The following is a 25,164-nucleotide window of genomic DNA, read 5'->3' as shown; positions in this document are numbered from 1 at the left end:
GCATGCATGTGGTACACAGAAATACAGATAAACAAAACCCTCATACACATAAATAAAAATAGGGATCCAGACATAGTGGTGTACACCTTTAATCCCAGCACCGGGGAGCCAAGACAGGCAGATATCTGTGAGTTCAAAGCTAATCTGGGCTACACAGAGTTCTAGTCTACCCAGGACTACACAGTGAGACCATAGGTCTGAGACAACTCCAAAAGAGGGTGGGGAGGAGACTAAGTGGGAGTAGGAGAGGGGACCTGTGAGTCAAATTGGAGGTGATGGTTGAGGAAGGAGATGGGAAAGATACATTGTTCACATGTGTAAAACTGTCAAAGAATAAATAAAAGATGTTCATCTTCTAAAAAGGAGATTCAGGAATCCTTGGATGTTTCAACTTGAACCCATTCTATTCCAAAGGTCTTCACAGTGAATAACTATTTAAAAAAAAAAAAAAAAAAAAAAAAAAAAAAAACCTTGATTTTGGCTTCCTTCTAAGGAAACAGCAGCCCTGACATCTGAAAAGTCCGCTGGACCTGACTTTTTTAGATGTGGTTTTACTATCAGATCTTTAGTGGCACCTTCCCTGTGTTCTTTCTGATCCCAGAATCAAGACAAATTGTCCTACACTGGAAGTGACCCCAATAACAAAGCATTGAAGATATCCTTGGTTGTCTCTTCTCCTCAGACAGGCACAAACTCTAGAACTGTGAGCCAGTTCAGTTTCTTTTCTTTACAAGTCACCTCATCTGCGGTACTCTGTAGTAGCCCTGTGGAGTGGGCTAGGACCCTCAGCTAGCGAGTACTAATAAATCACATGTCTTTGCTGGGGTTTCTGTATGACTTTTTCAATATAAAGCATACTTCTGAAAATGAATGATGTCTCTGCTTCAGCAATGGCCCAACTTTAGATCAGGATGTCCCTATGTGCCGGGAGTGGAGGGCAGAGGCCTTTTCTAGAGAGGCTCACCCGTCAGCCTGCTGGGACCTGGGAAGGAAGGAGTAGCTGAAAAGAAGTAAGTGATGAAGAACTCACTGACCAGGAATTCAGCAGCAGGGACTGAAGACCATGAAGAATGGACGTGGTGGTCTGGAGCTAAAAGTGGGTGTGGCAGGGTGAATGAGCATGCCCCTATACATTCATGTGTTTGAATATTTGGTCCCAGTTAGTGGGGCTTTTGAGGAAGGGTGAGGAGGTGTGGCCGTCTTGGAGGAGGCATATCACTAGGTGTGTCCCTTTTGCAGTTTCAACAGCCTCCCACCATTCCCAGGGTGCTCTCTGCCTCCTACTTGCGGATTGAGATATGAGCTCTCCAAGCCTCCTGCCACCATATCTTCAGTTTACTGTCACCGACTTTAAGCCTCTGAAACTGTTACGTCAATTAAACACTTGCTTTTTCAAGCTGACTTGATCATAATGTTTTATCACAGCAATAGTGTAGTAGGAGCAGTGGGCCGCATTCCTGCCCAGCTCCCACACGCCTAGCTTTATACCCGAAATAATTACACGGAAACTGTATTCTTTTAATCACTGCCTGGCCCATTAGTTTCAGCCTCTTGTTGGCTAACTCTCACATCTTGCTTAACCCATTTCTAATAATCTGTGTAGCACCACGAGGTGGTGGCTTACCGGAAGGATTCTTTTTGTTTGTTTGTTTGTTTGTTTTCGAGACAGGGTTTCTCTGTGGTTTTGGAGCCTGTTCTGGAACTAGCTCTTGTAGACCAGGCTGGTCCGGAAGGATTCTTAACCTGCGTCTTGTCTCGGAGAGGAGAATCATGGCGACTGCTCCACTCTTTCTTCCTCCCAGCATTCTGTTCTGTTTACTCTGCCTACCTAATTTTCTGTCCTATCAAAGGCCAAGGCAGTTTCTTTATCAACCAATGAAAGTAACACAGACAGATGACCCTCCTCCATCACAATAGAAACCTGAACTCATATGTAAGGAAGCTTGGGAAAGGGCCTTTTTAACACCTACCAGAGACTTTCAGCATCCAGATCTAGATAGGACTCCAAACTTTTCAACGTGGGCCGAGGATTATGATAGAGACTCCAGACCCAGAGACTGATGTCCAGCATCTCCCAACCCTGCCGCCCTGCCTTGCAGCTATGGGTGACACTTCTGATGCACTGACAGAAACCAGAGTCAAGTTGGTGGGTGGGTGGCATCCTTAGTGTGTGCTGACGGCTACAGAGAGCCAGGGAAGGGGAGAGACGTCTGAAGGCTATTTGGATTTATAAGGTCACAGTGGGGATAGATTCTCTATCAAATCTTGGATTGTCAGAACACGGTTTAAGAATGGAGTCATGCAACGGGATTCTGCATGCTTGTGAGAGAGCGCCAAGAAAACAAGAGTCTTGTGACCTCAGCTTCCTCAAAACCACAGAGTTGTTTTTGGAATGTGCTTCCTGCTCCTCCCGGGTGTAGCAGACAGGAGTGAGTTTACTGTAGATTATCCATGACAATTGCCTGTTGCTGTTTATCTGCTTCTGTGGAAGAATGGGTGGTGCCACATGGGGCTTGTCCTTGTGATTGTGTACAGCCCAAACTTGCGAGAACTTTCCTCTTGTGACCTTTCTTAACTCTCAGAGTATAAACTGCCTGAGGCTCTGAATAAGGCTGACTATGGCATGAGACCCCGAGTCTGCCTCGTTTTAGGCTCTCCTCTCCCAGGTCCCACCTCTAGAGCGGTAAACACTGGATGAAGTGTATCCGCATAGAAACTACTAGAATCCTGCTAAACTGTACTGTTGCCTACTGATGCTGGTTATGGCCAGTAGAAATACAGTCTTTAAGGTCCTTAATGCCCAAGTGTCCTGTCTTGCCCTAGAAAGAAGCAGAAATGTAGGGGAGGCATTCGGCAGACCTAGTATCTTTCTAATAAACCCCTTTACCCCCCCCCCACTACAATTATTCTAATTGTGTTCCTGTCACTTTGGAGTGGGGAGGCGACTTCTGTACAGATCAAAGTGGATGAAGCAGCCTGAGTACTGGCAGCCACAGGAAAGTTTGTTAAAGTAACAAGGAAAAACTCCAAAAGGCTGATGGAAAGGCACTCATCCTAGGACACAGACTAGATGCTAAGGGAAGGGAAATATTTTTGCAGGGACTCATTCAGCAGCCCTCTAGAGGACTAGAATGCTGGCGTCTAAATGGTGCTGAGACTTCTCTCTGATTTTGGTAAGGACATGGCAGAGGTAGCCTGCGGGTTAAGGTAGCTGAACCCCAAGCCTAGGCTTTTAAAGGCTGCTCATGCCTGCCCTGTATGAATTATACATGTGGTCTGGGCATTGAGTTTCTGGAATGTGTGAGGGTCATTGGTTACTAGAAAACAGGTCCAGGTGTAGGTAGACGAAAGATGCCAAGTAGCCTACCATGCTCACCTCTGCTGTGGTGGTTCCGGAGGTGGCTAGCTCATCAGCACAGGTCCCCATTGATATTTCTGTGATGCCTTTGGAAACAGCATCCTGAAACTCCACACTGCCCCCTGCAGAGGTTTCTATTGCACATTCTTTACACTGCAGCTGGAGCTGGACCAGAACCTCTTCTGGGGCATTTGCTGGCTCTTCCCCGGGGTTCAGGCATTGGACTAGGAGTCTCCAGGCCTCAGTGGGACCACCTTCCAAGGCCTGGAGCTGAGTCACTGCATGGTGGACCTTGGCTGCCCATTCCCACTTAAGCCAATCCAGCATATGCAACCCCTGCTCCTCCGGGTGTTCTTGGAGCTCAGGGACCCTCTCGGCCACCTCCTTAGTGAGCATGAGAATGTACTCTAGAGACACAAGAAGGTCTTCCTGGAAGGGTCCAGACTCTTGACTTCCTGCTATGATTCCCTGCACAGCTTGGATAATAGACAGCATCTTTGTCTGGGAGCTCTTGCCAACAGCATCTTGGAACATATGCTCATAGACAGCGTTGATGCTGCTCAGATGGTTGGTCAGGGCCTTGACTCGAAGGCTGAGCTCCAAGCAGAGAAACTCAAAGCGTGTGGAGAGGCTGGGACATGGCTTGGGGGAGGAGACCAAGACGTGTGCCACCTCCAGCAAGGCATCTGTGAGTACACGAACTTCTCGACACAGGAAGGAGACCTCATCCTTTACCTGTTCATCACCACACAGAACACAAGACAGCTCAGCGGCCTCTTGTAACCTTTGGGAAACATGCGCTGCCTGCTCTGACCCTTCTTGCAACCCTTGCTGGCTCTTCACTGCTTGCTGCAGGGGCAGTAGGAACAGGCCCTGTCTCCTGCTGAGCCTCCTCATACGCTGCATCAGGTCCTGCACAGCCACTGCCCATAGAAGGCACTCATTGTCAACGTTCTCATCCCTCACCTTGGGGGCTCGGCGACCATCAGAGGACAGAACTTGGTCCAATAGCTGTTTAGCATGGACCTCTGTTTTTTCCAATCTACCTTGCAGCTCTAAAATCATTCCCGGGTGCTCCACTGAGCCAGGGCTCTTCTCGTCCAAATTCACAGGACCACTTTTGGCTGCTACTTGAACCATTGAGGCCAAATTCTGCTGAAGTTCCACAAACACTTCCGTGCTCCCCGGTAATTCAGTGGCTGGGCTACAGCAGAGGAGTTGTCGACACAGAGGGTACCAGTCACCAGCCCTGGCTACCAAAGCCTGCTTGGGTTCCCTGGTTCTCCCAGATTGCTGAAAAGTCACTTCCAGAAGTCTGTCACTTCTAGTGTTTGTGCTATGGACTTCCTCCCCAGCTAGGTCAGTAATCGAAGGTACCACTCTTGAGAATTTGTATAGTCTTGACATCCTCTCTGGTCCCAGGGGTGCTTCCCCAGCCTGGATTTCTGGGGCTGTATTCACAGTGGACTCCGGCTCTGGCCTGTTGGTGCGTGGTGAGGTCACTACCCGGTGCTCCTGGCTCTCCACAGTAGTGATGACTTCGCTGACTGCAAGGAATGGCGAGCCCCGCCCCTGTTGGCAGGTGTCAGGGACCACCGTGTAGGAAAGTTGTTCTAGTGGTAGGAAAGAGGTGTTCGTGTCATCTCCCCCTAACCCAGGCACCTGCTGGTATTTCAGCGCGGGATCTGTAGGAAGCTGGCGGCTGGGGAGAGTCAAATAAGGCCATCCCTTGGCAAGGTCAAACCTTTGGACTTGGAATCGAAGCGGGCTGAGGATGTCTGGGTGGTTGGTCCCATCCAGCCCCTCGTGGACTTGCTGAGCTGAATAGATGAGGTGTTTTGCCATGGTTAAAAAGACACCCGTGTCCTGGGCGCTGTCCCCACCTGTGCTGCTGTCAGTGGCCGCAGCCAGCGTCAAGGAAGACTGCGCCAGCTGCTGAACCACGACTCTCATCCCGTTTCGAAAAATGGGATCTGGGTCTTGACCCACATACCTGTTCATCACCTGCACTATGTGTGTGGCTCGTCCGCGTAAGAACGCGGACAATTCTCTGGGTGCTCCGCTCCTCAGAGCCCTTGTGTACAAGTCCAAATGTTTAGCCATTTCCTGGATGGACAAACTCAGGAATTCAGGAATATCGAGAACGACATCAAAGCATGCCAAGAGGTGTTCCGATTCCCTAGCCCAGGCCTCAAGCAGAGCCTCTAGGGTGTCAGGGCTCCAGTCCAGGCCTTGCGTTTGGGGACTTTGTGAAAACAGTTCCATAGCTTTGACCACAAGCCCCCAAAGACCTGCCACGGCAGCCTCCAGGTCTCTGCCAGTTTGCTGTTGGGGGCAGCAGACCCAAACCAAGTGTGCCACTCGGATCATTTGCTTGGCTTGGTTGTGAAAAGCATCAAGGAGAAGTCGGAAAGTCTCTGCCAAAGCTTCACTATTGCACTGGTACCTGATGGTGGAAGTCGCCAAGGCGGCCTGGACCAGCCTCTCTAGAGGGCTTTGGGTATCTGTGAACGTGTCCAGAATCTGGTGCAGTAATCCAGCGCGGACTCCCCGAAAGAGCGCCTCAGTCGCGGCCTGCACAGCTTCGCATTCTGTCCCTTGGCTGTTCTGGGGAGACCCGTGCAGCCCAGCGCAGAGCTGTAGCAGCTGGCGGCAATGGGACACTAGGTGCATCCTCTCCCTTGGCGGGGAGCAGGCGGCTAGGTGCAGGCAGTGCCACACCACGGCGACCATTGGCGCATCCAGCAGCTCACCACGCAGGTGGTTCGGCCCGGGCTCCTCCAGGACCTGCCACAGCTTCTGCAGACGATGCGCCAGTGCGCCATTCTGAGAGCGCGCACCAGGCCCTGCAATGCCGGGCTGCAGTACAGCCAGGAGCTCCCTGAGGCTCTGCCTGGTCAGGGCAAAGATGCGGCGCCGTGAAGCCACCAGCTGCGGCTCGCGCGGGTGCCGGAGGTGGCCGCGGGCGGCTGCCAGCAGCGCTGGGATGCAGCACCCTAGCCGGTGGCGAACTCGACCCAGGCGTTCGTCCCGGGCCCAGCGCGTGGTCAGGCCGCCCAGTCGCAGCAGCGCAGTCGCCAGGTCAGACAGCGAGGCGCGCAGCGAGGTGGAGTCCTCCGCCGCCTCCAGAGCCACCAGGCAGGTCAGGCACCAACCAGCCGCTGGCACCGTCTTCCTCGCCATTGCTGCGTCTTCAAGCAGCAAGACCTGCTGGGGCGGTCACAGGAAAGAGACTTGAAGATGACTGAACATTCTTGGGGCCATGTAGCTTAAGCCTAGGAGACCTTACATTGTCACTTAACCTGAATGTAACCAAACACAGACACCGTCTAGGTGACAGGACTGGAGAATGCACCCTCCAGTCTTGGAGGTTTGCGTGTGTGCGCATTTCTTTGTAAACCAGAGGTCTGAACTGGCTGCCTTCTCTCCATATTTAGGGGGCGTGGGGTTTACCCTGGCCTGTCCAAAGACGTATTATTATTTAAATGAGAACGATGGGCTGGAGGGCTTCCCTGAGGCAGCTTTTCTAGCCTGACCCGCCTCTCACAGACAGCTCCATCCATCCACTCCCTATCCCTGAGGCTGGTACCCAAGCCAAAAGCCTTTCTCTCTCTTTCATTCACCACCAGCAGGTGCCCAAACCCCTCCGGTTCTGCCTCTCATCCTCCCCTACCCCACTGCAATACCCTCCAATAAACCACACTACAGATGTTATACAATGAACAACAACAAAATATTTTGAAGATTTATATTTGAACCAGGAGCAATATCCCAATGTAAAAGTTGTAAACGGGCCGGAAAGATAAATGGGCCAGCAGTTAAGTGTACGGGCCTACCAGAGGACCTAGCTTTGATTCCCAGCATCCACAAGGGGGCGCACAACTGTCTGTAATTCCAACACTAGAATTTCCTAGGCCCTCCTCTGCCCGCCTCTTCCTCAATGGGTTTACAGACGTGGTGCATAGCTACACATTCAGGTAAACACTCGCAGACATAAAATAAAAATGCATAAACTCTCCAAAATAAATTTAAGTTGTATTTAGAAAGGAATGTGGGTCAGGATGAAAAACTGAGTGTGTTTGGAAACCGAGGGGTTCTACCAGCTCCTGTTACAGCTTCAATTTTAGCCCTGATTAAATCGGTAATGAACTCTGTCTAGGATCTTGGCAAGCACTTGGGCAGGTTTCAAATTAAAGGACGGCCAGGAGTTTCTGTGAGAACTGCATGGGCATGCGTGCTCTCCAGCGATGACCAAGCTGCCGGCCAGCTCTGAGGGAGTCTCACCTTGGTAGTGTCCACCAGGATCTGCTGAGCTGTGGCCACTAGCTCCTCCCAGTGGCGCTGACACTCTGGCCGCACGGGGAGCTTCTGGGTTACCAGCAGGATGTTCCTCCCGGAGAGGATCAGAGACTCCGCCACTGGCTTCATTTCCTCCCTAAACCACTCATCCTCAGAGTCTCCCGCCAGCCTGAGTGGACACGTTGCACTTAGAATGTTATCACGTTAAGCCCAAAGAGTCCCATGGAAACGAGGATACACAGAAGGTACAGAGCACCAGGTGGCCATTAAACTGAACCTTGACGCCTGTGCTTACAAGCCAAGACACGTGTTGAGTTTAAAAAACAAAACAAAAACAAAAAAAAAAAAAACCTCTCTTCATCCTTTCTTCAGGTGTCTTAGTTATGAACTAGAGTTGTTACCTCAATCTCAGCCTTAACAAACTTCACACGTTAAGGTTAAACAGGTTAATGACAGGCAATCTGGGTAGAGAATTCTGAGTCTCAGGCTTTTCTTTTCAACTGCCTGTATACACCTGATCCATCATCTTCTGTCCTCCAGAGTTTCGGGTAAGAAACCTGAGGTTACTCTATCTTAGTTATTAAAATAAGATAAAGCCACCAAGCTTGGCACGGTGGGGCACATCTATAAGCCCAGCTATTTGGGAGGCAGCGGCAGGAGGACCACAAGCTCTCAGTGAACATAGACCACATAGGGAGTTTGTGGCCAGCCTGGGCAACTTCTTGGAAACTTGTTTCGAAGCTTGCAATAAAAAGCCTGGTGATCTAACTGGGTCATGCAGCATTGGCCTAGAGGTGCCAGGTTCTGAGTTCAATCCCCAGTACTGGGGACACAGAACTAAAGAGAAAGAAGGTTGCTGTGGCTATGCATGCCTTGGTCTTCGTGTGGACACAGGAGTCCATTTCTCTTAGATAACAACGGGTGTATGTTTAACTTTTAGAGAATACTTTCTAAAGTAGTTGCAACATACTGTGTTCTACTCATCAAAGGGAGAGTTCAAGTTCTCACACATTGTCATCAACACTTGAGGTCGTTCTTCATTTTAAACATCCCAAGAGTTAGTGATCGTCAATGATAAAACATATTCCAGACTTTTTTCAAAGATCAAATGTGGCTTCCGCAGAGGGCTTGGATGCAAGTGTTGACACGTTGTGTCATACACCAGTCCCTTTCCTTTGGGGATGAACCTATCTGCAGGTTGCTATTATTCAGTTATACGATACACAGAAATATGAACACTGTTTTCACTGTGCCAACAAAGTACCTAGGCTTCCGAAATCAGAGCTACCAAGTGGCCATGTGAAATGGACATTGCTTTAAAAAAAAGGAAGCACAATGCGTGGTTTTCAGTTTAACTGACCCTGGGCAAGACAGGAGACAAGAATTTCACAATAGAAAAATAACAATTTTGGCACGTGGTGGTGGCGCACGCCTTTAATCCCAGCACTCGGAAGGCAGAGGCAGGCGGATCTCTGTGAGTTTGAGACCAGCCTGGTCTACAGAGCTAGTTCCAGGACAGGCTCCAAAGCCACAGAGAAACCATGTCTGGAAAAACCAAAAAAAAAAAAAAAAAAAAAAAAGAGTTGCCTTGGTCATGGTGTCTCTTCACAGCAATAGAACACTAAGACTGGCTTGTTGTTAGTCAAAGCAACGTGATGCTGTGCCTCTGCCATGACTCTTGAGTCTCCTTCCATGGGATTGAACTCAGGTCATTGGGTGTACTGCCTGATTTATATCAGCTGACACAAGCTGGAATCAACCAGGAAGAGGGAACCGGCATCGTGAAAGTGCCTCCCTCAGACGGGCCTGTATGCAAGCCTGTGGGGCCTGGTCTTGATTAATGCTGGTTGTGGGAGGGCACAGCTCACGGCGGGCAGTGCCGCTCCTGGGCAGGTGGTCCTGGCTTGTATAAGAAAGCAGGCTGGGCAAGGTATGGGGAGCAAGCACATAAGAAGCCTTCCTCTACAGTTCCTGCCTCTGCTCCTGCTTTGGCTCTCCCCGAAAGGGCTGTATCCTTGAGACAAATAAACCCTCCCCTCCTCTGCTTTAGGTCATGGTGTTTTTACCACAGCAACAGGAATCTAACTATGACGTCATGCTTAACAAGTGCTTCCTCCGGCTGAGCCATCTCACCGGCCCCTATTTCTTATTGATGAGAAAATGGGTGCTGGCGATTGTACCTGGGTGAATCAAAAGCATCTCTGTTTACACTGCCTGAGCACAAAGATCGCGTGATAGCATTATGTGTAGCGATCATAAAGGTGGAAGAAGCCTAAAATGTGTATAACAATCCAGTAGTCGAAAAGACAAATAATAGTAACAAACAATAAAACCACGTCTGTATCTATGGACAAATCTATAAAACAACTAATTATACATTTTACATTATAATTATTATAATTATACATTGTAAAGTGGACCATACTGTGTGCAGCAGCAACTGTGCATTTGTATAAGTGTATTTGTTTTATATTGCCCATGATGTTAAATGCGAAAGGAGCTACGATTCTGTGATTCCCGTCAGTTCTGATGCACTTTCAGGCTCTGTAGACAACCGTCAACACACCTCCATTAAAAAGCATTTCCCAGTCTCTGGTTCCTCCTCTCTGCCTATTTAATGGAGTCCTCCAAAGAGAAGCTTGTTTGGTTCTTTCATGAGTCAAGCTTCCAGTTTTACATCTGGAAATCTGTACTTAACCCAAGATCTCAAAGACTTAGATCCCTCTGTTTCTTTATGAATCATTTATAAGATTAAGAGCTATAGTTAGACATTTGATAGATTTTGAATTGATCTTCTTATACAGTTCCACACTTACTTTTGCACACAAATAGCTGAGTGCTCTCTCTGTGTCCTCTGAATTGATGTGCACACCTACATGTGTGCTTCTGAATCTCTTCTTGTTGTTGTTTTTTGTTTTATTTTTTTGGTTTTATTTTTGGTTGGTTTGTTGTTGTTGTTGTTGTTGTTGTTTTAACTTTTTGAGACAGAGTTTATCTGCATAACAGAGCCCAGCTGTCCTGGAACTCACTTTGTAGAGCAGGCTGACCTTGACCTCACAGAGATTCACCTGCCTCTGCCTCCCAAGTACTGGGATTAAATGCATGTACCACCACCTCCAGGCTTGAATAAAAATATTTTAAGGCATTATTTCATGGGAATTAAAGTTAAAATCACAGTAAAAATATTTGCTAAAATAGCTAAACTAAAAATTGTGATTATTAGCTGGACAATAATGGCACACACCTTTAATCCCCAGTACTAGGAAGATAGAGGCAAGCAGATCTCTGTGAATTCAAGGCCAGCCTGGTCTACAGAGTGAGTTCCAGGACAGCCAGGGCTGCACAGAGAAACCCTGTCTCGAAAAACAAACAAAAAGTTCTGACGGGGCTGGAGAGATGGCTCAGAGGTTAAGAGCATTGCCTGCTCTTCCAAAGGTCCTGAGTTCAATTCCCAGCAACCATATGGTGGCTCACAACCATCTGTAATGGGGTCTGGTGCCCTCTTCTGGCCTGCACACATACATGGAAGGAATGCTGTCTACATAATAAGTAAATAAATATTTTTTTAAAAAAGTTCTGACTATTTCAGGGGCTGAGAATGTGTATGAGAACTGGGTCCACGTACTGCTGAACACAATGTGACATATGCTGGCAACTTCTTTCAAAAAATACTATTTAATTAATTCTTTGAGAACTTCATACATGCCTGTGATGTGTTTGAGTCATATTCACCATACTCCTCCCAGATTCACCCCAACTACACCCCTGGCAACGTCTTAAACAGTGAAACATGTATGAAGCTACCAGGACGCATATGAAACTGTGTGCTATTCAACCTCAGAGTACTGTTCACACAGACCCCGGATGAGTGGGGCTTATCAGTCTAGACTGCTTTATGCCCTTGTACCTGCACAAACACGAGTGTGTCCGTACATGTATACCATGTATGTGGATAGGAACACCAACACAGGTTTTAAAAACCTCTTAAAGCCGGGCGATGGTGGCGCATGCCTTTAATCCCAGCACTCGGGAGGCAGAGGCAGGCGGATCTCTGTGAGTTGGAGACCAGCCTGGTCTACAGAGCTAGTTCCAGGACAGGCTCCAAAGCCACAGAGAAACCCTGTCTCGAAAAACCAAAAAAAAAAAAAAAAAAAAAAAAAAAAACCCTCTTAAATTAACTTAAGCTAGTGTGTAAGGTAACGAACTTCGTCAAGGCCCCCCCATGTTGACGTCATGACCTCATCCCTCTCGCACCGCCCTTCATGGTGCTCCTCTCTCCTCCCTGCTCCTCTGCCCTCCGCACGCTCCTCCATTCTGCTTTCCTGACACATGTATTCCACTGCCTTCTTTCTTCTCCTCCTCCCCCTCATGATTCCCTTTCTAGTACCACAACTTACAGGCATCCGTGCACATGCCCACACACGAGCACACGCGCACATGTACACACACACACACACACAAACACATACACAATTTTAGATCTAAGTGAAGAAAACATGGTGTTTATCTTTCTGAGTTTGTCTTATTTCTTTTCACATGATGATTGCTAGTACCTTCCATTGTCATGAAAATGTCACAATTTCCTTATAGATGAATAAAATGTAATTTTATTGTCTACGTGTATCATATTTTCTTGTATATATACGTATATGTATCATATTTTCTTCATTCGTTATTATATATATATAAGTCTTTAAATAATATGTAAATTATACATATATGTGTGTGTGTTTATGTGTAAGTGGGTGCAGGTTCCTATGAAAGACTAAGGTATTGGATTCACTGGAACTAGAGTTAAGGGTGATTGTGAACCATGTGACGTGGGTGCTGGAAACCAAACTCAGTCCTCTGCAAGAACAGAACTCCCTCTTAACTGCTGCCCCAACAGAGATAGTTTTATATGAGTTTTAAAAAACCGAAAGTGGAGTGATGGGGAGGGAAAAGTTAGAAAGAGAAGGAAAGCATCTGGGGCAAGTATATACTCGAATCCTCCGAGTGGCTCTCTCTAGGCTGCAGGTTTGTGAGCAGTATTATTTTCTTTCTTTTTCTCATTCGTATTTCCTAAACGTTCATCATAAGATATGTTTCTAAGCAAGAGGAAACATATCCCTGCGCCGGCCTCTTCTCACTGGCACACGCTGCTGGCTGACAGACAGCAGCTGATGAGGCAGGTCCTGGTCCCCTGAGAGCCTGCCCAGCAAAAGAAGGCAGGAACTTGCCAGCCCGACAACACTTAGTGGGGGGTGCTGCTGGCCTCCGTTTGGCCTTCTCTGGGAACTGCTCAGGGATGGTGGAGCCAAACTCAAGTCCAAATGTTTATTATTACAGTTCTGCTAGGATAAAGAGGGCTGGACCGTTTCCCACGGTCATGAACACTGATGATAATTGTCTGTATAAATAATTTATCTTGCCAGGAACAGACAATAGAGCAAAGGCATTTATCCTGCAGTGAACACAAACAACATTTAGCCTCTCTCAAAACTAACTGTACTTTTTGTGATTAAAAAATGCATTGTCAGAAATTCAAAATCTACAAAGAAGTATTAAGTTGGTATAAAATTGCTCTGTTACTAAATTCCTACATAATTTACTTTAGGTATGTGTACGAACGTTATTACATGGGTTCTGAGACCTGAAGTTAGGTTCAGGACTGAGCAGCAAGCACTCCTCAGTGCTCCGCCATCTCTCCAGCTCCTCTACATAATTTATAACAAGTATCTTGCATTATTTCTCACTGTAGTTTTCCTTTTTACCTTCCTAGAGTCACATGATCTTTAGGCCTTGCCCCAACTCGATAGCCGTGAGGGCTAATCTTGGTCATCAGCTTTGCACACCTGGGAAGAGGGACCTGGGCTGAAGAATTGCCTTCATCAGATTGGCCTGTAGACAGGCCTATGGGGACATTTTCTTTATTGATAATTGACACGGTTGGGCCCAGCCTACTGTGGGCGGTGCCACTCGTGGGCAGGTGGGCCTGGGCTAGTCCAGAAATGTAGCTGAGCAGTCAAAGGAGCAGCCCGACAAACAGTGTCACTCTGCAGCTTTTTCTGTGGTTCCTGCCTCCAAGGTCCTTCCTTGAGTTTCGCCCTCAGTGACGATGTTAAGCCAAGTTGGACCCTTTCCTCCTCCAAGTTGTTGTTGGCCAGTGTTTTGTTACAACAACAGAGAAGCAAACTAAAACAATCTATATCCATTCTTATTACTAATTTATTTTCCACTCGTCTTCTTTCAGAAAGCATTTATTTATTTATTTATTTATTTATTTATTTGAAGCAGGGTCTCATGTAGCTCAGTCTGGATTCAAACCGACTACATATCTGTGGTGGTTTGAATAAGAATGACCCCCCTCCCTCCCACGGGCTGGAGAGATGGCTCAGTGGTTAAGAGCACTGCCTGCCCTTCTAAAGGTCCTGAGTTCAATTCCCACTATGGGAATTGAACCATCTCACAACCATCTGTAATAAAATCTGGTGCCCTCTTCTGGCCTGCAGGCATGCATGCAGACAGAACACTATATACAACAATGGCCCCCACAGGCTCATGCATTTGAAAGCTCTGTCACTAGGGAGTAGTACTATTTGGAAGGCTTGGAAGAATTAGGAGTTAATGGGCTTGTTTCGTTCCAAGCCCAGGCTCCCTCTCAGGGTCAGGATGCAGAGCTCTCCCCTGCTTCTCCATGTCTGCTGCACGCTGCTGCTCTCCCTGTCATGATGATAATGGACGAGCCTCTGAAACTGTAGGAGTGCCCGCAATTAAATGATTTCTCTTATGAGAGTTATCTTGGTTATGGATTGGGGGAGCCATTATGGAGCTAGCATGAAATTCCCAGGAATCCACAAGGATGACCCCAGCTAAGACCCCATGCAATAGTGGAGAAGGTGCCTAAACTGGCCTTGCCCTGTAATCAGATTGATGACTACCTTAATTGTCATCATAGAAACTTCATCCAGCAACTAATGGAAGCAGATGCAGAGATCCACAGCTAAGCAGTGGCCTGAGCTTCCCAAGACCAGTTGAAGAGAGGGACGAGCAATAATATGAGCAAAGGGGTTAAGACCATGATGGGAATACCCACAGAAACAGCTGACTTGAGCTAGTGGGATCTCACTGACTCTGGACTGACAGTGGGGGAACCTGCTAGGACCAAACTATGCCCTCTGAATGTGGGTAACAGTTGTGTGGTTTGGGCAGTCTGTGTGGCCCCTGGTAGTGGGACCAGGATTTATCCCTAGTGCTTGAATTGGTATTTTGGATTCCATTCTTGCTGTGGGACAATGATCTTGTACCCTGTAAAGATTTGTCAGTTGTATCGCTTTAATAAAACACTGATTGCCAGTAGCCAGGCAGGAAGTATAGGTGGGGCGACAAGAACAGGAGAATTTTGGGAAGAGGAAAGTCACCGTTTGCAGTCGTGACCCAGAAGCAGAGGAAGCAAGATGGGAATGCCTGTCAGATAAAAGGTACCAAGCCACATGGCTGACATAGACAAGAATTATGGGTTAATGTAGGATGTAAGAGTTAATAAGAAGCCTGAGCTACTAGGCCAACCAGTTTACGATTAATGCAGACCTCTGTGTGTTTCTTTGGGACTGAATGGCTGCAGGACCCTGCAGGACAGAAACTTCTGTCAACACATTCTGTTTGGAGGGATACCTTACTCAGCCTACATAGAGGGGGTAGGGCCTTGGTCCTGCCTTAAAGTAATGTGTCAGACTTTGTTGACTCCTCATGGGAGGACTTACCCCTTCTGAGTAGTGGATGGGGGGGGGGGGTTCAGGGAAAGTGAGGGGAGCGAGAGGAAGGGAGGAAGTAGAAACTGGAATTGGTATGTAAAATTAGAAAAGTTAATTTAAAAAAATTAATTAAGAAAAGGGTTATCTTGGTCATGGTAGCTCTTCACAGCTATAGAATAATGACTTAGACAGTAGCCAAGGAAAACTTTAAATTTCTGGCCCTCCACATTCCACCTCCTGAGTTCTGGGATTACAGGTGCATGCCACCACATCCAGCTTAAGCAGTGCTGGGGATGAAACCCAGAGCTTCTTGTATGCTAGGTACTGAGCTACATCCACCAGCCCCCAAAGCATTGAAGACTAGAACCAGGTTCTATTTATATGCTTCATTGTCTGCCAGGCTGTCAGGGCAAGGGGCTTAGGTCCCTTGGAGATATTACCTGCTGGCAGCATGCACAAATGCTTCGCTTGCATTGGCCAATTCCTCTGCCACCTTCTGCAAGGAGGCAAGTGCTTCTCTCTGTACCTCTTTCCTCTCCACTGAGATGAGCAGCTGACAAAGTCGGACGGCCATGGGTGTGATGATCTGCTCCATGGCCCTGTTCTGTATCCTGGGCCCAAAGTCATCCCAGAGGAAAGAGTCCATCTTCCCGAGTCTATGAACAGAAACGAGGACACCATTAGATCATGTTTGTTGACATGGAAGTATTTCTCTTTATTCAGTGCTCTCTCTCTCTCTCTCTCCTTCTCTCTCTCTCTCTCTCTCTCTCTCTCTCTCAAACACACACACACATACACACACACACACACACACACACACACACATATATATATATATATAAAGGGAAAGATTTATAAAATAGTAAAGGATATTTAGGATTTATGCTAAAGCCCTTACACATACACAATAGGTTGTGGTCTAGCAGAAACATATGAAGGGGGTGGGGACACATAAGTCAAGTACTGAAGAAGACAACAGAGTGAAAAGTAGATTCACAAACCACAAAATAGAAATGGTTAAGAAATGGTTAATGGCAATCCAGTGCTGGAATTTGTTGTGGAATATTATTTGAATTGGACAGAGATGTGTTACATCCGTTTATGCTGCATTGGTTTAATTATGAAAAGATGTGTTGTATTTGTTTCACCTTGTCTGCCTAAGGCACCTGAATGGTCCAATAAAAAACAAAACAGTCAGTACCTAGGCAGGAGAGGTATAGGCAGGAATGGAGGGCAGACAGAGTAAATAGGAGGAGAAATTTAGCCTCTAAGAAATAGGAGAGAAGAGAGAACAAGGGAAATGCCTGGGACCAGTCAGGCATCCCATCCCCCTAGCAGACAGAGTAGGACATAAAGAAAGGAAGAAAAGTAAAAAAGCCCTGAGGCAAAATGCAGATTAAGAGAACCAGGCTAAAATAAGAGCTAAGATAAGGCTGAGCATTCATAACTAATAGTAAGATCTCCACGTCATGATCTGGGAGCTGGCTGGTGGTCCAAAAGAAAAAGCTTGCTACAGGGATTCTATAACTTGTTCAATCTTATTCTCTCATTCAAAATATTCCCCCAAAGGAAGATTAAAAGAAGACAACTCAGGTTGCAGATGTCTCAATGGTTCAAAGCACTTCTTGCTCTTACAGAGGGCCTAAATTCAGCTCCGAGAAACTACAGCAAGCAGCTCACAATCACTTCTAACTCTAGATCAAGGGGACTGTCAGGAGCCATTTCCCCCCAATCATTACAGAAACCATCACCCTAGGGGGTCTGCAGAGAACCCCACACCCAATTAACTTATCTCTTAGAGGAACCCGCCTCACATTCCAGCTATCCAGGGAACCAGGTGTGGCAACTTGTGACTTCCTGGCCTACTTCCTGGCCTACATGACCTGGAACAAGCGCAAGAATCCAGTTACCCTGCCCCCCATTCCTTACCATATATAAACTGTAACCCGTCCCTAATAAACGGAGGCTTTGACAAATCTGCTTGGCCTCCTTCTTCTGTCTTAGCTCACTCCCTTCCAGGTAGCGCCCCTCCGAGACCCTGGAATTACTGATTGCGGGTGGGTTACTAACCCCTAGACTGAGTAGCCCACCCAACGCAATCCACAGGGGACCTGACACACTCTTCTCCTAGCAGCAGGCACATATATATGTGCACACACATGTGTGCACAAGTGGACATGTGCCCACAAGCACACACACAGATAAAAAAAACTTAAAATAATCTCAGGATAATACATAGGTGAAGAAAACAAAAGAATGTTGCTGTGGTGGTTTGAATGACACCCACAGGTTCATATGTTTGAAGACTTGGTGGAGCTGTTTGGGAAGAATTACAGGGTGTGGCCTTGTTGGAGGAGATGTGTCATTGGGGGTGGGTGGGCTTTGAGATTTAAGAAACTTGTGCCATTACCAGACAGCCGTCTCTTTCTGCCTCCTACTGGTAGATAAGGCCACAAGCTTCAACTGCACCTCCTGAAAACATCCCGTGTACATTCACCTCCCCCCACTTCTGATTTTAGAGGGTGGCTATTAAGAAACCTGTATCATGCAGTGGTGGTGGCGCACGCCTTTAATCCCAGCACTCGGAAAGCAGAGGCAGGAGGATCTCTGTGAGTTCGAGACCAGCCTGGTCTACAAGAGCTAGTTCCAGGACAGGCTCCAAAGCCACAGAGAAACCCTGTCTTGAAAAACCAAAAAGAAAAAAGAAAAAAGAAACCCGTATCAGGGGCTGGAGAGATACTGCAATGGTTAAGAGCACTGGCTGCTCTTCCAGAGGATCAGGGTTTGGTTCCCAGCACACATATGGAGCCTCACACCTGTCATGATCCATGTTCTAACCTCTGTGTGCGCTGCATGAATGTGGTACATAGACATACATGCAGGCAAAACACCCGTACTGGTAAAATAAAATAACAATGAAAAGAAACCTGTGTCATCCAGTTTAGACTGAAAAAGATAGAGTCTGGAGAGATGGATCTGTTGAAGATGTTGCCATGTGGCTGTGGGTTCATGTGGGTCCGTGAAATGAAGACTCAGAGACACTGGAGAATCAACTTAGCCTTCGGTGGCCACAGGGGTCCCCGGCCTTCATGAACTGAAGCATTTTTTCCTTCCCCCAGGGCATTTTTATTTTTTCCTGTATTTACACTTTAGCCAGTTGATTTCCATAAGCTCAAAACAACCTGAAAGAGGCTTCCAAAAATACAATGCCAAGGGCAAATACCTGATTCAGGAGGTGCTGATGCTGCCCCCTAACCAAGTTTTACATAAGCATTGTATCCTTGGAAAACTCTCAGACAAGATTCATGTTGGGTGACAAAAGGTATCTGTAACACAAAGGATGGATTAGGGCTGGGTGCTAACACCAGAGCTAGGCTAGGTGTGGCCCAGTAGGGGTGAGGGCAAGTTGCTAACTCTGGTGGCAGGCCAACAGGAAATGCTGCTACGTGAACCAATGGTTAAGCAGGCTGGCTGTTCTTTCAACCATTTGAACTCCAGTTCCAGGGCCTCTTCTAGCCTTTGCAGATAGCATGCACGATGCTGTGCACTTACACACATGCAGGGTAAACACTCGTACACCTAAAATAAAAATACAGAAATCTTAAAAATAAAATAAGATGGTGGATGACTGAGGAAGGCACCTGACATTAGCTATCCTTTGGCTACCACCTGCACATATGCATACCGGAAAACACATGTACATACCCAGAGAGCGGGGACGGGGTGAAAGAAATTGAAGCACCAGAAGATAGAAAAATCACCATATTCGTGGACTGGAAGAATTAATGTGGTGTTATGTCTATTGTTGTTCCTTTTGGAAACTACAGCTCCCAGATTCCTCCTGGATTACGGACACCTGCGCGCGCGGGCACGCACAGGTGCAGGACATTTCTCCCAATCCTCATGAATGCAATGCTATGTGTGTACAGGTGCTTGAAGCCATTTTGAAAGTGTAGCCAAGGGGTCTAAAGACTGAGACCAATAGCTGAGGACATTGCTTAAACTCTTAAGATTCAGGCAAAGCCTTTTACATACCTTTGCTTGCTTTAAACCATTTTGGTTTTGTTAGGGTGGATTGACAGGCAGTCTGTGTGTCCTGTCCCTCTGGGAACCTTGCTTTTGGGACAGCTACAGGGGACAATATGGACCACTCACAGACATGGAGACAGTACATGCAGGATCTTGATATACCTTCTCAATGACCCAAAAGGAGAGGTTGTTGTATCTAGTACTATGCTTTTAATTTTTTCACTTTAGAAACTCTGGTGTTCTCATTTTTAAATATGTGGGTAAACACACTACATTTTCACCATGAACTCTATTAATGAAACACTTTAGTACATCAAAATGTACTGTTAAACAAACTAGCCGAGAAAACAAAGGATTTGCCAAGAAACGAGGGGTCATGATTGCATCTAAACTGAAAAGTTCCTAGAATGCATCTTTGTCAGGCCATCATGAACACAGTCATCCACAGAGAACAACAAGGGGCTAGAAAATATGAACTTTCCCTTACCTTAGTGGGAAGACTCTCCACTCTCCACACAAATGAGACACAGTTTCGCACTCCCTTGAGAAATGGGTGATTTAAGCAGCCACAGGAGCCCACCTAGGTTTGCACACAGCTCCAAACTACAGGTTCTCCCAGCCTCCGTTAACTGACTCCACCCCTGACGTCATAGCGAGTATCAAGAAGAAGCAGCAACATAACTTATGCATGACACTGTGGCAGGGCCAAGGCTCTGTTTCAAAGATAAGAACTGCATGAGAGCCTGAATAGACAGCTATCTGAACCAGTCACAATAGGGCTCAACGACAGGTCTAAAACAGTTGTATTGTGTGGAATCGAAAAGAAATCATGCTCCTGATTCTTAAAAGCCAGAGAGTGAATTGCTGACCAGTTTTATATGGCTTCTTATTTCTAGTCCTTCATAGGTGGATTTTCATATTTGTTTGGTTGGTGAACAGGCATCAGTCTGCTGTTTCTTGAGAACTAAAAAAAAGCAGATGCTTACATTGGAGAGAGAATACATTGAAATGTGTGTATCCTATAGATCACCTCACAAAGCAATTTCATGATTTTTAAATCTCTCTGTCTCTTTGTCTGTCTCGCTATGGGTTCCAGGTTGTCCTTAGGCACAGTGCTAGAATTACAAGCATTCTCTACCACACTTGGCCTCCATCTTGTCTTGAGAGATGGGGATGGGGTAGGGGAGATAGAGGAGAGGTGGCTCAGCAGTTAAGAACGCCTGTTGCTCTTGTAGAAGACCTAAGTTCAGTTTCCAGCACCCACGTGGTAGCTCACAGCCAACTGTAACTCCAGTTAGTAAAGGTGCTTGCTTTCACAGCATAGGGACTCGAGTTAAAATCCCCAGCACTCATAAAAGCCAGGTATTGGAGCTGGACAGACAGCTCAGTAGTTAAGAGCACTAGTTGGTCTTGTAGATAATCTAAATTCAATCCCCAACACCCAAATAATGGCTTCCAACCTTTGTAACTCCAGCTCTAGAGGATCTGATGCCCTCTTCTGGCCTCCACAGGCACTGCATGCATGTAGTGCACATACACACATGCAGGCAATACACTCATACACGTAAAGTAAATCTAAAAAATAAAAATAGATCCTCAGCACTGGGAAGATGGAGTTAGATGAATTCTTGGTATTCACTGGCAGCCGAATCAGTGAGCTCCAGGTTCAATGAAAGACCCTGACTCAAAAAAAAAAAAAAAATTAGGGGGCAAGTGTCTTCTGCCCTCTGCCCTCCAGATTTGTAGTGGTTTGAATGAGACTCACACATTTGAACACTTGGTCCTTAGTGGGTAGCGCTGTTTAGGAAGTCTGTGGAGGCTTCAGGGGGTGAAGTCTTGCTGGGGGAAGTATGGGGGTGGGCTTTGAGTGCTTATGGTCTCTTCCTGTTTGCTCTCTGCTTCCTGTTTCCAGAGGGAGATGCGACCTCTCTCTCAGGCCCTTTCTTCCACCTTGCCTGTTCATTGCTGCAATGCCTCCCACCATGATGGACTCTTATCCCTTGGGAACCGTAAGCCAAGATAAGCTCTTCCTTCTATAAGTTGCCTTGGCCAAGCTGTTTTACCACAGCAACAGAAAAGGAACCAATTCAAGCATTATAAATAAGCCACAGCCTATGCTCAGGGAAGAAGCAACAGAGGCATTTACCCATGCCAGTGAGTATGTAAGCTGTGTGTGCGTATTATAAAGTTTGCAGACGTGAACTATGGGTCTGGAGATGGCTCACCTCGAACAGGGAGTGAATGTGGTCATTTTCATCAACAAGATAGTTTCGCTCTACAGATTCCACTTTCTAACAAAACGGTTATTTTCTGTCAATTATGTAAGTGTACCATCTAACTGTGATAGTTTTCCATTTATGGAGAGTTTATGATACTCAAGGCATGTGCTGGGTTTTACATGCTGTTTAATCCCTACAAATATCACATTACTGAACCATACTCTTGTTGAGGCATAGGGAGTAATTTCTAGAGCTGGAGTACCAGTTCGGGCCTGGCTGACCTCAGGACTCCCAGAGTCTCTGACTTTCTGTGATGCTATCTGTGCAGCGTCACAAGCCCAGATGCTAAAGTGGCTCCAACTTCTGTCATCCTTATGAAAATGTGCTCGTGACTTTCGAACAGCATCGTTCAAATATCCAGATCATGGTTTTACCACTCAAAACCATTCTCTGTGCTGAGTTCTAGTGGCCTGGACGGTCCGCTAGGGATTCTAGTTAACCTGAAGTGAGAATCAAGAAAGAGACAAGGTCCTTTCTTTTTTCTTTTTTTAAAGATTTATTTATTTATCATGTATACAACATTCCTTCCACGTGTGCTTGCATGCCAGAAGAGGGCACCAGATCTCATTATAGATGGCTGTGAGCCACCATGTGGTTGCTGGGAATTAAACTCAGGACCTCTGGAAGAGTAATCAGTGCTCTTAACCTCTGAAGCATCTCTCCAACCCAAGAGACAAGGTCTTGAGCTGACGGTACTATCTACCACAAGGCTGGGCCTTTGGGAGAGGTACTTGTGGGTGTTTATGGACCAAGGCTACCAGTTCTTCCTTCCGGGTGTGGGTGTTGCTGTGTACTTACACTTCATACAATAGCGATCGCTCAATTGTGTTTCTTCTCTCACACTTTGCTGAAAGAAGTCTATGGTGGTTTGAATAGGAATGGCCCCCATAGGCTCATAGATTTGAATGCTTGGTCACTGGAGTGTGACCTTGTTGGAGTAGGTGTGATCTTGAGGAAGTATGTCACTGGGTTGTACTTTGTGGTTTCAAATGCTCAAACTAGGCCTAGTGTTAGTCTCTCTTCCTGCTGCAGTGGATCAACATGTAGGAGTCTCAGCTCCTTCTCCAGCACCATGTCTTCCTGTGTACCATCGTGCTTCCTGCCGTGCTGATGATGGACCAACCTGATTGGAAGTGTCACCCCAGCCCCTGGCCTGGGAGTTGCCTTGGTCTGGACTCCACCTCCAGAAAAGCCCACCAAGCGCTGACCCCTCCCCAGGGAGGGGCAGGACCAGTCCCACAGCTATTTAGGCTTGCGGCAGGAAAAGAAACAGATGGTCTCTGGGATTTTGCGTGGGCTCCCCCTCTCTCCACGCTGTCCTGGTCACACAGGAGCCTGGTCATCTTGGAGGAGCCTCTCTGCTGACGCAAATAATTCCAATTAGACCAGATTAGGCCGAATCAAAGATGCCCATATTTAATAAATGCAGCGCTCCTGGGTGGGAGAAGGGAGAGACAGAAGGGGGCGGGGCATACCACACCCAAGACCACGCTTGGTCAGTGCTTGGTGGGCTTTTCCGGAGGTGGAGTCCAGACCAAGGCAACTCCCAGGCCAGGGGCTAGGGTGATGTTTCGAACCAAACATCCCAGGGGAGGGGGCTTAGATGGATGCCAGGGACTGGGTGACGCTTCCAATCACAAACCTCTGAAACTGTAAGCCAGCCACAATTAAATGCTTTCCTTTATATAAGTTGCTGTGGTCATGATGTCTCTTCACAGCAATAAAACTCTAAGACACATGGTTTGCTGAGTTTGCTTTTAGTACCGCACAGGATCACCTTCCCAGGGTTGGCACCATCCACAATGGGCTGGAACATTCTACATTAGACATAAATCAAGAAGAGTTCCCCCTACAGACTTGCTCAATCGGATGGAGGCATTTTCCCACTTGAAGTTCCCTGTTCCCAGATGGCTTCAGTTTGTGTCAAGTTGACAAACCAGCAGTTGGCCAGCTTTCTGTGGCTACAACTAATACCCAGGGCAATAAACTCATAAAGGGAAAGGGTGATTCTGCACCTCAGTTTTTGGGCTGTAAGTGATTGGCCCTGTAGTTCTTGGACCTGTGGTAGAGCAGCACACCATGCTAAAAACACGTGACAGAGTGAAACACACTCCCCCTATATCCCCAGCCAGGGAATAAGAAAGAAGAGAGGCTGGGTCACCCTAGAAGGAGAAGACGTGTGAATTCCAAAGGTTCAGACTAGGAGTGAGTGTAGCACACCCCTTACATGTGTTGGCAGGAACATACACATCCATGTGACCAGGACTAATTCAAAGGGGAATGGGAAGTCTAAGACTCAGAGTTTCCCTTCTCTAAGACGACGAGATGGTTCCAAGTTGTCCCACACATCTTGCATCTGAGTGACACCAGCTGAAAACGTCAATGATTTCTACAGCTCAGAGTGAGATTGGATAGTTTTGGGTCATTTTATCTGTGCCACCACTCACCATGGAGCAGAGTGGCCCCGTTAGTGCAGATCTGATACTCATTTCTCTCAGCGTTCGTCTCAGTCGACCCTCAGAAATCGGTGCGAGGAGGGGAGGAGAGATGAATTTTTATCACTGATAAAAGGAGTGGTGGGTGTACAAAACCCAAAACAAACAAAAAATTATGTAGTAATGGGCTGGGGATGTGCTCAGTTGGTAAAGTGTTTGCTTAGCATGCACGAAGCCCCGGGTGGGATTCCTCAGCATTAAATCAAGTCAGAGTGTCAGAGTGTGCCTAAGGTAGATGAGACAGGGGCAGCCTTCACACGGTACTCAGTAGATAAGGAAAGCAGGGTAGAGAGAGAGGCCCCGTGGTGTTCTTCCCCTGCCCCCACCCCAACCCCACCCCTAAAGCTTGGGTCTGCTGAGGGCATTTACGAATGAGGGTAGAAATGCTCTTAGTACCAAAGTTGGTTTCCTCAGGCTGTCAGGCAAAGCGACAATAGACTTTTAAAGGACAAATCTGCCACTACTCAAAAGAGGAAGCTAGGGTCCAGAGAAGGGAAAGTGGTCCAATTCTGGTGAATTGCAGGACCTGTGAAGAGTCCAGGGCTTCCCTGATTCTGTTTAGGACGGACCCTCAGGCAGAGTCCGGAGGAGCCCTCCTCAGCAGGTGACGGAGTTTGACACACACCCACTCCCTGGAAACCAACAGCGAGCAGATCCGAAGGGACGCACAGCTTCACTTGGGTACAGGAAGGAAACTTAGAACTTTAGTTTTGGTTTATTTTGAGACAGTAGCCCAGCTGGCCTCGAATTCTCTAAGTAGCTGAGGACGACCTTGAATACTTGATCTTTCTTCCCCTACCTCCTTAGTGTTGGGCTTAGAGGCAGGCCCGATTTTACAAGGCTGAGATCGGACCCAGGGCTCGGGGCTGGCTAATCAAGCACTCTACCAACTCAGCTACATCCCCTGCCTGGATCTTTTGTTTTCACCCATCAAATCTGATTTTGAACTAGGTGGGAGAGCCAGACAGACT

At 47.1% G+C, this 25,164-nt stretch overlaps 1 protein-coding gene across 1 annotated transcript in view; it reads right to left on the bottom strand.

The window, feature by feature from the left end:
- The window catches only part of LOC126494948 (uncharacterized), a 36,604-nt gene that overhangs the window by 11,020 nt on the left and 420 nt on the right, over positions 1-25,164 (bottom strand). The window contains exons 3-5 of the mRNA XM_050132524.1: positions 15,831-16,046; positions 7,643-7,826; positions 3,377-6,565 (exon numbers count right to left, since the gene is read on the bottom strand). Coding sequence (XP_049988481.1) covers positions 3,377-6,565; positions 7,643-7,826; positions 15,831-16,046 — 3,589 coding nt within the window. The remainder of the gene's footprint in view (positions 1-3,376; positions 6,566-7,642; positions 7,827-15,830; positions 16,047-25,164) is intronic.

This window comes from Alexandromys fortis, unplaced genomic scaffold (genome assembly GCF_014885135.2).
Source record: "Alexandromys fortis isolate MF-2015 unplaced genomic scaffold, M_Fortis_MF-2015_v1.1 scaffold_6, whole genome shotgun sequence".
Classification (NCBI taxonomy): domain Eukaryota; kingdom Metazoa; phylum Chordata; class Mammalia; order Rodentia; family Cricetidae; genus Alexandromys; species Alexandromys fortis.
The sequence above is the reverse complement of the archived record's forward strand: the minus strand, read 5'-3'. Positions and strand labels throughout refer to the sequence as shown.